Source organism: Apodemus sylvaticus, chromosome 1 (assembly GCF_947179515.1).
Source record: "Apodemus sylvaticus chromosome 1, mApoSyl1.1, whole genome shotgun sequence".
NCBI lineage: Eukaryota > Metazoa > Chordata > Mammalia > Rodentia > Muridae > Apodemus > Apodemus sylvaticus.
Window position 1 is genome coordinate 21,059,485 of NC_067472.1, and position 12,175 is coordinate 21,071,659.

At 46.1% G+C, this 12,175-nt stretch overlaps 1 protein-coding gene across 2 annotated transcripts in view; it reads left to right on the forward strand.

The window, feature by feature from the left end:
• Positions 1 to 2,478: 2,478 nt before the first annotated feature.
• Positions 2,479 to 12,175, forward strand: part of Aldh18a1 (aldehyde dehydrogenase 18 family member A1) — a 34,174-nt gene continuing 24,477 nt past the window's right edge. The window contains exons 1-4 of one of the 2 annotated variants that reach the window (XM_052186284.1): positions 2,479 to 2,660; positions 4,770 to 4,835; positions 5,469 to 5,584; positions 11,923 to 12,137. In XM_052186284.1, the coding sequence (XP_052042244.1) occupies positions 5,497 to 5,584; positions 11,923 to 12,137 (303 nt within the window). In that variant the 5' untranslated portion in view covers positions 2,479 to 2,660; positions 4,770 to 4,835; positions 5,469 to 5,496. The remainder of the gene's footprint in view (positions 2,661 to 4,769; positions 4,836 to 5,468; positions 5,585 to 11,922; positions 12,138 to 12,175) is intronic. The other variant, XM_052186274.1, reaches the window with a different exon arrangement.

Sequence of the window (12,175 nt, forward strand, 5' to 3'; positions counted from 1 at the left end):
ACAACTTGAAGCTATTTTACAGTCGGTGTGGTGGCCCATGCTCCCAATCCCAGCCTGAGTTCAAGACCAGTATGAGCTTCTGAGTCAGACCTTGCCCCACGCTTAACCCCGCCGCCCCGCCCCCTCCCCCCCCCCCCCCCGAAAGAAAAGACAAATTAAGTCTGGCACCTGAAAATACATTTCTGTACAGCAGTGGTGGCGGCATATATCTGTAATTAAAGCATTTTGGAAGCAGCTTCGATCCTGGTCTATGCAGCAAATTCCAGGGCCAGCAGGATGGCTGCGTGGGTACATCACAACTTGATGCCATAGAATCTCTCACACACAACAAATGTCTGATGGCCCTAGTTCAATTCCAAGAATCCACATGGTGGAGGCAAAGAACTAACTTCCATTAATTCAGGCTTCATAAATTCAGTGCTATGGCATGCCCCGCCCCTCCACTCAGCCAACCAGTCAAGAACAGTAGGCTCTAGGGAAGCCAGAGCTACAGAGTAAAAGGCTAGAGAGTAAAAGACCATATTCTAAACGTCCTACTTCCTGAATGACTTCCTGGTCACGTTCGCCTTGCTCCCATTTGCTAGGACAAGTTAAAATCCGCCCTGACCACCCCAGTCAACAAAAAGAACATTTGTTGTGTGTGTGAGAGATGCTATGACTAAGTTACTTCCTTGATTTTTATAGAAAGACAAGCCGACTATGTGCCTAGAACTGGATTTTTCCCTTACCCCACTCATCTAACTCTCCTTTCTCTCTACCGGCAAAGTAGAATATTAATGGCAAGACAAATAAGTAAATATAATTAAAATAATGAAAATAAAAACAGCAGAATGTTAAGGACTTTTGTGCTCGATTCTTTGGGACACTGTTAGATGGTGTGTTGTCGTAGCACCCAGGCTGACATGGAACTCAGTGTGTATGAAGCCCAGGCTGGCTAAATCCTCTGACCTCCGCCTGCAGAATACTGGAGTTGAAGGCATGCCCTTCAAGGAAGACCAGCTGAACAAGGATGTTAACAGCTCAATTTCTTTTATTTATTTTTTTCAGCACCGATAATCAATTCCAATTCACTTTGTGAGAAATCTAAAATTTTTTAAAACTAAAGAAATCATATTTATTCACTCCTCAAATACAAAGTATCTCATAATGAGATACTTTTTCCTGCTCTCCTAGGAGGGAAGGCAGACAGGCAATTACAATAAGGTGATATGTGGGTGAACTGAAGAACTAAGCGCCAGTCCCTTCGTCTAGTTACACCCACGCCCCGCCCCTCTTTTTTTTTTTTTTTTTGAGAAGCCCAGGTCCAGCTCTTATCCGCTCCAGCTGTTTTGTTTCTCTTTAATGCCCCGCCTCCCACCCTCAACGTGCTCAAAATCTAACTCGTCCTGGCGCCAATACCCTTCTGAAAGCACAGGTCCTCTCATCTTCTTCCTGGATCTCATACTGAAGCGCCGTCTCACTCCAAAGCACTCCTCCTCTTCCTGGTACTCACCCTAGCAAAAAGTGCGGTGAGCGCCCCTTCCTTTTTGCTCCCACGCCCCCTGTTGGAGCCTTTTGTCCACTTATCATTTCTTACATTGAGCTTCATAGGCTAACAGTTTCTACACCTCTGTCCTGATTTCTGACACAAAAGCCTGATTATATCATTCCAGGGCTTTAAACGTTTGGATTTACTGACTTGGTGGCCCATAAGATTCAAAATCTTTAGCATAGCACGGAGCATCCTTTGCATGGTGGGCTCTCAGCCAGATTTTCGCTTCTGCAAACCCACCATCCAAGAGCGCTGATCTCTCCTGACCTGAAACCTCCCTTAGGCCTCTTCCTCCCCCCGCCGCCCAATACCCCTGCATCGTGAACTGAGAAGTAGCGGCAAGCTCCCGTTAGTGAATGAGAAAATGAATGGATAGGCTCAGCAGCGTTGTCAGGACAAAAGCACCAACTTCCAACCACGGCTGACCTTCTCCAGACAATGGCCTCCGTGCAATGGTGCTATGGGAGGAGAACGTTGCCAGCCCGGAAGGAGATGGTCTGCGCTCGTTATGCATTCAGCTTTGGAACAATCAGTGATTACTAATAATCAGAGATTAGACACACCGTTTTAAAATGCAATATTCTTACCACCACCTTTGCTGAAAACACTTGGGCCGTTATTTTCAGATAACTGGGTGCCAACTTGTTTTATTATGCTGCCAATTTTTTTTCAATAGTCAGTTTTTGGTTTTGTTTGTTTTGAGGGGGACAGTCTTAGTTGATTCAGTCTATTTCTAAGGTGAGTCTGACATATAGATGATCAACTGTCATACACGCTTTATGAAATCTATCAGCAACTGGAAGCCTGTGCTCTTTACCTTTCGGGGAAGCTGGCTGGGGCGGCTCCTTTCTGGGTGCTCGGAGCCCCGCCCCTATGCTCTGCGGGCGGGGAGCCTGGGGATGGGAGGGGGCCCGCCACGTGGAGCGTGGGCGCGATTCTCAGAAGCGCCTGCGCCGTTGCCGTGGCGTAGCGCGGGTTAGACCCGTCGCCCAACGTCAGCGGCGCTACGGGGGTTCAGTCTAACGCAGCTGACGCAACTCTGGAGAGCCAGGACGTAGACGGAAGAAAAGGCGGAGGAGAGGGCGGTCGCCACGGAGAGTGGTACAGGGCTGGGGTCGGCGGCCAGCAGGTAGGTGGAAGGGTAGAACTGGGCAAGGGTACCCGCGCGGAACGTGGGGTGGTGTGTGGGGGGGGGGGAGATGCAGGACGGAGCCGCGGGTCCGGAGGGGCGTGGACACGGGAGCAGGCGGCTACACGGGGCTCCCAGGTGCTCTGAGATGCTCATGCACAGCTCCCCGTGCAGGGCATAGGAGGCCCTGGGATCTCTGGCCATCTTTTGGGTCTGCGACCAGGCGACGGCTGGAGGACCCTGCAGCCTCTTCTCACCCAGGTCTGCAGCTGACTTCCAGTGCTCCTGTGCTGGGAGTAGTCCTACACCTGGTGTGTAACCAGCCGCGGGCGCACCCCCAGGGCCTGAGTCTGCAGTTCTCTGTGGCCTGCCATCTGACATATGGAGCCTGGGCATAGGTGATCCTCCCTGCAGCCAGGGTAACTCCAGGAGGAGGCCCCGTGTGTGATAATTATCTCCTGGCACAGAGAGGGGGCACTCAGATTCTTTACCCCAGCATTATTCCCCCACCTTCCGAAGCAGCAACATTTATCTTTGGGCTTTTGTCTTTTTATTAAGCAGTGAACCATGAACTCAGCTTGTGTTTTTCTGGGTAGTTTGTTGAGACTGAAGTTCACTTCTCTAAGTGAGATAAGAGCTCTCGGTGGACATGTGTATAATTACTTGAAAGCTGTTCTGAGTTAAAATATAAGAACTTCTCTCTCGATCACAGAGTCTCCACATACATACCCTTTGGGCTTTTGAATCACATGTCTGGCTTTTGCTGTCCCAGGAAACTGACAGGTTGAACAGTCCTTTGCAATATAAGATCTTGCCTCCCTAAGGCAGAGACAAATGGCACAACGGAAGACCTTGTGCCTCAATGGATATGGAACATTCAGAGCTTTCCGCACTTAGACAAGAGAGGGGTAAACAGTGTAGAAGTATTCATGTGACCCGGTCAGAATCTTGTTTGAGACAGGGTCTTATGTAGCTCAGGCTGGCCTAGAACTGGCTGTGTGCTGAGAATGACCTTGGACTTCTGATCCTTATGCCTCTAGCCTCCCCCATGCTGGGATTACAGCTGTGCCTCAATGGCTCTTTTGACCTTTTTGTGTCTGTGAAGGAAATAAGTGAAAAGGTTAAGGCATGGCAGTGCCTTCGAAAAGACAGAGGAGGGAGGCCGACATTAGCCTTATCTGTGCACCCAGGCGCTCTCCGTGCATCGCCTTGTGTAACTCCCACGGGGATCTCGGGCCATATTAACCGTTATTATCCCTCATTTACAGATGAGGAGATTGAGTTCCCCTTGGTTGGACAGAGCCAACACCTAAATCTATCCAATCTAAAGTTGTGCGGGTTCCCATCCTGTGTACCGTACTCCAAAGGGGAGCTTAGAGCTCATCTGGGGAGAGCAGCCAGCAGTCACACACGAGCCAGCTCAACTGGAGGATTAGGTCCAACCTTGAAGACTAGAGTTGCTGGGAAGATGGTACAGAGGGGGCACAACGGGAATTGCGTCACTATTGACTCTGGATAGGTATTTTGTAGGATGGGCATAAATAATTGTCTGGTGACCATTATTGAGGGGATTTCTGTAAGTGTTGAGCGGAGACCATAGGCCACAACATACTTCAGTGTTATGCAGAACGGGAAGCTAGCAAAGCCTGCACTCACCAGGTTCACTCATCTGCCTGCTTCCATATGTTCTATCACAGAGCCATCCTGTCCATTCCTCCTCTCTCCATTTCTGTGATTCTGTGCAGAATAATTGCAGAATGGTATTATAGTCCATTCCTTGCTTTTTCATGTCTATGGAGCTAAATGCTTTTCTTTTTTTGAGAGACACTGAAAAGGAGACTTGGGGAATGGTTCAGTGGGTAAGGTACTTACTGTGAAAGTGTGAAGGCCTCAGTTCAGATCTCTAGCACCCACGTAAAATCTGGTGTGGTGGTTTGCCTCTGTAACCCCAGAGGTGGGGGAAGGGAGCCAGCAGGTACAAGCTTACTGGCCAACCAGTGCAACAGAAACTGCAAACTCCAGGTTCAGTGAGAGACTTGATCCCCAAAAATACAGTAGACAGAGATAGAACAAGACACCTGAACTGACTTCTGACCTCCACATTTGCAGGTACCCTGACGACCAACACATACACATAAAGGATTTGGATAATATCCACCAGTCCTAACAGAACAGGTAATATAACAAAAATTTAATACCAATATATAAACACTGTATTTTTTTTTAGATTTATTTAGTATGTATACACTTTTCTGCATGCATGTATACCTGCAGGCCAGAAGAATGCATTGGATCCCATTACAGATAGTTGTGAGCCATCATGTGCTTGCTGGGACTTGAACTCAGGACCTCTGGAAGAGCAGCCAGTGCTCTTAACCTCTGATCCACCTCTCCAGCCCATAAACATTGGTTTATCAAGACGGGTTTTTCTGTACAGCCCTGGCTGACCTGGAACTCACTTTGTAGACCAGGCTGGCCTTGAACTGAAAAATCCACCTGCCTCTGCCTCCCAAGTGCTGGGATTAAAGGCATGCATGAGCCACCACTGCCCGGCTACATTGTATCTTAAAAATATTTTATCATTCAAAATATTCATTGTATCTAATTACTGTTTGGCTTAAAACATAAAGAGTTCTTTAGAATAAAAGCCTTTGTTTATCTTTTCTATTCCTGTAACACTGAGGAAGTAGATTCTAACTTAAACTAAGAGAGTCACAGTTTTGCTCTAAGAGAAGAAGTGGAGGGGCATATAGTAAGTTAACTAGTTTTTTTTTCATGATTTCTCGTTTAATAAAATTCTTCCCACAGGTGTTTGGATTTTTGACCACATCTCAACATGTTGAGACACATGCACCGCTCTGGGATCCAGCCCTTCAGCCAGCGTCTTCTGCCGTGGGTCCAGTCCATAGCCGTGCCCAGATCTCGTATGTACTGCTGATGGATATGTGGTCAGTGTGGTGGTCAGTGTGGTGGTCAGTGTGGTGGTCAGTGTGGTGGTCAGTGTGGTGGTCAGTGTGGTGGTCAGTGTGGTGGTCAGTGTGGTGGTCAGTGTGGTGGTCAGTGTGGTGGTGGTCAAAGTCTGCTACTGGCCAGGTTTTAAAGGGGGAAAAAGATGTACTTTGGCAGAAGTATATAGAAAGCTGCCTGCTGGTCGGCCAATATTTGGTTTTGCTAATAATATTGGTTTTTTATAATCATTCCTCCCAAAATATGTACAAGTTAGTTTGACTTCCTTCCCTTTTTTTTTTTTTTGTGCAATTAAGTATTTAATTTTGAGTTGTTACACTTACAATACTGAGAGATCCCTTATATCCTTTACTCCAGTTTCAATGTTTCCAGCAGGGTGCTAGCAGTAATACAGAAAAGACACCCCAGACCTTTGTGTCTGTTTCTTTGTTATCACTGTGTCCTCTCCCTCATCCCTAGCCCTTGGCCACCTCTAATCTCCTCTACGTTTCATTGTTTTTTTCCATTTGAAGAATGCTGTGTAAATGTACTCATCTGGTGTGTGACAGAATTTTTGAGTTGCTTTGTTCTTTTCTTTTCCTTCCTTCCTTCCTTCCTTCTTCCTTCCTTCCTTCCTTTCTTTCTTTCTTTTTATTCCTTCTTCCATTAATTCAGCATGATTCCCCAGCGCCCCCATCTGAGTACTAGTTAATGGGGAGAGTGAAGCATTGTAAAGTGGCACAGATGTACCACAGCCAGAATAACCAGTCTCAATAACGACAGCTGGGCTTTGGCCTCTAGAGCATGTGTAGAGGATATAAATGAAGCCACTTAGAACATTCATACACAGGAGTTTTATATGAACTTAGTTCTCATTTTTCTGAGATAAATGCCCAAGAGTGCCAGATTTGCACTTGTTAGAGCATATGATAGTTTTACCAGGACCATGTTTAGGGTTTATTTGTTTTGGTTTGGATTTTTATTCAAGACTTTTTGTTTAAAAGCCGGGCAGTGGTGGCGCACGCCTTTAATCCCAGCACTTGGGAGGCAGAGGCAGGTGGATTGCTGAGTTCGAGGCCAGCCTGGTCTACAGAGTGAGTTTCAGGATAGCCAGGGCTACACAGAGAAACCCTGCCTCAAAACAATAAAAAAAATTTTTTTTTAATTTTTACCTATCTGTATGTATGTGTGCCTGCAAGAGTTATTAACTATATGCATGAAGAAACTGAAGGTATAGGCAGTTGTGAGCTGACTGATATAGATGTTGACATGGATATTGAATCTGGGTCCACTGAGAAAGCAGTAAGTGCTCTTAACCATCTCTCCAGCCCTACCTGGATAGTTTAGTAGGACTTGCCCAGTTGTTTTCGTAGACTCGTTAAAAGCATTGTACCCTCCCCCAGCAGGACACGATTCATCCACTTCTCTGCATTTTCCCCACCATATACTATGGCCCTTTTGTTTTGGATTTGGTTTTTTCGAGACAGGGTTTCTCTGTGTAGCCCTGGCTGTCCTGGAACTCACTCTGTAGACCAGGCTGGCCTCGAACTCAGAAATCTGCCTGCCTCTGCCTCCCAGAGTGCTGGGATTACAGGTGTGCGCCACCACCGCCCGGTGACTCTTTTGTTTTAACCATTTCAACACGTGGTATGATGCACTGATATCACATGGTAGCTTCGGCTCACTTACCACCAATGACTACGGATGCTGAACAGCTTTTGTGTGCTTGTTTGCCAGCCGAACACTCTTTAGTGAAATGTTTCTCTGTATCATGTGTGTGTGTGTGTGTGTGTGTGTGTGTACATGCATGCATGCAAATGCAAAGAGATGACAGGGGAAGACACCAAATGTCCTCTTCTATCCCTTTAGGACAGGCTAGCTAGCAGGCAAAGCCTTGGAAGTGTGCAATGCTGAGATTATAAGCATTCACACACAGCCTTGTCCAGATTTGAGCATGGGAGCTGGGGATTTGAACTCAGATCCTCAGGTTTTCAGTACCAGTGAGTGCTCTTACTCACTGAGCCCTCTTCCTAACCTCTCATTTTTAATTGGAACATTTTATTTTCTCCTGTCGTGAGCTTGGAGGATGCTTTGTGTCTTCTAGGTACTCATCCTTGGTGAGTAGATCGTTTGCCAACCTACCCTCACAGATTATTGAGGTATTGTTTTATTCTTTTAACAGGGTTTCTCACAGAGGAAAGATTTTTATTCTGATGGGGTCAAACTTACTGTTTTCTTTTCTTTTTATGAGTTTTACTTGAGAGCCAAGACCAAAAACTCTCATTAGATTTTTAGTTAGACTGAAAACCCAAGAATCTGAATTCAAGTCCCCAGCGCCCATGCAAAAATCTGGCAAGGTTGTGTGTGAATGCTTTTAATCCCAGCATTGCGCACTTCCAAGACTTTTTTAGTTCTTTTTTTTTTTTTTTTTTTTTTTTTTTTTTTTTTTTTTTTTGCACAGATGGGAGAGTTAGGTCAGAATTCCTCTTTTTAACATATGGATAAATACAAGGCATTCTTATGTTTCATTGATTGATTTTTGTTTATTTGTTTGCTTTGTTTTTCATGACAGAGTTTCTCTGTGTAGTCCTGACTGTCCTGGAGCTCTCTTTGTAGACCAGGCTGGCCTCAACCCAACTCCTGCTTCTGCCTCCTAAATGCTGGGATTAAAGGCCTGTGCCACCATTGCCCAGTGATACTAAGTGTTTTGGGATCATTTAAGGACTAGTACCTTGAGCTGGCCATTTCCTCATTTTATACCCAATCTAGATCTTATCATCTTATCATTGTCAGAAAGTCTCCGTTCCCCTTCATGTCTATAGAAGGACATACATATGGGAAACTTGATCTCCGGAGCCAGCCCTGTGAATTGGAAAACTAGTTCTGTTGGTCACAAACATAACTTAGTAAAGATAAATGACTGTCCTTCACGGGTGCTGTTCTTGGGTTGGCGTTTGGGCCACAGTTATGTGTCCGTTGTCATGAACGCTGACTTGCATTGCTGTGGTCAGGGCTTCCTGCTGGGGTGGTAGTTCATCTGGGTTCCAGGTGATTCCACCCTCAAGCAGGCTATCCACCTGTTGATGGGAAAAGCCGCAAAGTGCTGTGGCCATCTTTTGCAATCTGGTAATGTTGGTAAATTACTGTTCTTTCCTGGCCTAAGTTTTCTTATGTATCAGACAGGGATAATAGCTAAAGTATAATTCATCAGTCTTAACTCATAAGAAGTCTGTAAAATCATGATGATTGGCAGTGTATTTCTTGTTGCTGTGACAAAATGCCTGAGGAAATCTATACCGGGCAGTCACCTGGTGCATGCAACTAATATGAGAAGTTCCACTGTAGATAGATAGACAGGCAGATAGACAGATAGACAGACAGATATAGATAGATATAGATATATTTACTGACAGGAGGGATCTCACTGAGTAGCCCAGGCTGGTCTCACACTTGCTGTGTAGCCCAGGCTGGCCTTGAACTCACAATCCTCTTTCCGTTACCCAGAGACTAAGGTTGCTGATGTGCATCACCTGGCCTGGTTATTCAGTATTTTCATTGTTGATATTATTTATCTGCTTTTATAAAAAAGACACACTAGTGACTTTTCTCACTTTTGGAGTCCCAGAGTTAACTGGGCATGGAAAGCCAAAGAGCAGACAAGACACTCGAAAGGCTCAGCGAGGCGGGCATGCCTTTGCTGCTGCTGTGATACCAGAACCAGAGCAACTTTTAGGAAAACAGGGTCTGTTTTGCCTTATGTTTCTCAAAGTCTCCAGTCCACGATAATGCAGAAAGCATGGCTTGCTGGTAACAGCAGGAATCTGGCTTTATTTCATTGTATCCACGCACAGGAAGCAGAGAGGGTGGACTGGATGTAGGGTGAGACTCTTAAGCCTTCAGAGTCCACCTCCAGTGACATACTTCCTCCAGCAGAGCCACACCTCCTAAAGGTTCCAGGACCTGCCCGCAAACCTCTGGAGGCCAACTGTTCAAATAGGGTGGTAGCCTATGGGGGCTTTCCCTTTCAAACCACCTCACAAGGTATTCGGAGAAAAACAGTGAAAGGCCAGGGAGAGAGAGACACAATGTGAAGGTCCCTTCTTGCAGCCTCTGCGGAAGTCTTGTTGATCACTAAGCTTCTCAAACTCAGAGAAAAGGCTGTGCAGGGCTTTGCTGCTTTGGTGTAGAATCCACAGCACACTGTGAATTTGGACAGCCCTGTCACCCACCTCACCACGGGCATGTGCCTACCTGCTTCCTACATGGACAGGCCCCTCACACACACCCTCACCACACGAGTGTTCCTACGTACTTCTCGCTGCCTTTCCAACTTCCCCTGGAGAAACAGGTTTTCTTTGGTGCCCTGAAGGTAAGGATTTATTAGAAGGAGAATTCCCCCAGAAGCTTTGGGTTTTCCTGATTAATCAAGGCTTTTCCGTCCATGTCCTGATGTGCCTTTTTGTCACTGTGACAAAGAACTTGAGGAAAATGAACTTGAAATGAGGCCAGGGTTTCAGAAGCTTTGGTGCATGGTCACTTTGGTGCAGGGCACTGCAGTACGTAGACAAGGTGAGGATTTGTTTCCCTTTGGCCCATGGTAAGGCAGTACCTCACCCAGAGGTGCAGGACAGAAAAGACCGCTTACCTTGTGGCAGCCAGAAAGCAGAAGAGGGGCAAGGGTCACAGTAGGCCCTTCAAAGGCACACCAACAGTAACCTTACCTTCTACTAGGCCCTACTCCTAAGATTGCACCCACCTTCCATAGCTCTGTATGCTGGTGACCAAGTGTGGACCATATATGACCATCGACAGGATTTAAGGTCCAGTCATAACAGTACCCAATGTAAACCTTACAGTATAAAATAAACTATAAAATATGTTTTAAAAAATACCCTAAGAAGCCAGGTATGGTAGTGCACTCTTATATTCCCAGCACTCGAAATGCAGAAGCAGGAAGATCAGAAATTCATGGCTAGCTCTAGCAACTTGGTAAATTTGAGGCTAGCTTAGGCTACATGAGACCCTAATTCAAAGAAAAGAATGGTAGGATTATTCAGGGCGGGGAAGATAAAATAGTTAGGTTCTACGGGAAACTCCTAAACCCTCAGTCCCTTGAAACTTACCCTGAATGCCCCACTGAAGTTCTTATCTGCTTGAAACCTCGCCAATAGTTATGAGCTCTGTTTGAACCTTATCAGCCCTAATCTGCTGTGACTGAATTACCTACAAGCAGACCGACCCTTGACTAGCTAGCTCTAAGTCAGACCATGCACCTCTGCTGATAGAGACAATGCGGGTCACATGCCTTCTTCATGCTAGCCCAGCTGCTGGCTTCTGATTGGTTCCTGCCATTTCACCACATGGAGGACCAACATATTAATTTCTATCTGTGCCCCCGAGGGATCCTTTCAGGCTGTCACACCCATACCCCCCTCCCGAGACAAGAAAGGCCCTGCAATAAATAGGAGAGACAGATAGCCAATGGGCCTGGTCCTGACAGCTGCCAAAGGGACATGTGATACTTGGGTGGGGCTCAGGGTTCTGACCCCCAAGGGTGTAAGTCTGTCCCTCCACCATCCTTCTCTCGGACAAGCCACATGAGCGAAACACTAGGTACACCAACTTTCATATTAGACATAGGTACTCAATGCTATTTAGAATAATACCCTAATGACTGAGGTCGGGCAGCTATATTGATGAGCCTGGAGAAGGCAGGCAGCTCCAGTGAAAAAGACAACATCCATCGGATGTCCTCTGGAGGAAGAGACAGTACACCTGTGGATCTAGTAAGGATGCTACAGCTCCCCTGCCCGGAATGGTGCCTCAGCGACCATCTCTGTGCCAGGCAATATACTGCAAGCCCATTGTATAGAAACTAGACTATTCCACAACCTGAAACATAGTTACTTGAAAGAGTAGCTATATAACAGAGAAGGAAAGAGCTATTTATTTATTGTATAAGACAGTCTTTCTAAGATTTGTATGTGCTGGGCATGATGGTACATTCCTTCAATCCTAGCATTGGGGGACTGAGGCAGGAGGAATGTGAATTTGAGTCTAGCCTTGGCCACATAGTGAGACCCTGACTCAAAATCAAACCAACAAAGGAGTTATATTTAAGAGCTAGAGATACAGTGTAATAATAGCTCAGCTATTTTGGGTAGCCAAGTTGGCTACTGTTGTATACTGTCATGTATGAATCTTTTCATTGTAAAGTTAGACTGTATCTGTCCGGGTTTTTTTGTTTTGTTTTGTTTTGTTTTGTTTTTTATTGTATTGTATTTTTTTTTTTTGCCATGTTTTTTGGGTCATACAGATCGTGTCCAGTCTTCAGCTATTAGACATGTCCGATCTTGGAGCAACATTCCCTTTATCACGGTACCCCTCAGTCGTGCCCATGGCAAGCCCTTTGCCCACCGAAGCGAGCTGAAGCACGCCAAGAGAATTGTAGTGAAACTCGGCAGTGCGGTGGTGACCAGAGGAGATGAGTGCGGCCTGGCACTGGGGCGCCTGGCATCCATTGTTGAGCAGGTAATTGCCAAGGCAGGAAGTTCTGCTAAGCTAAAACA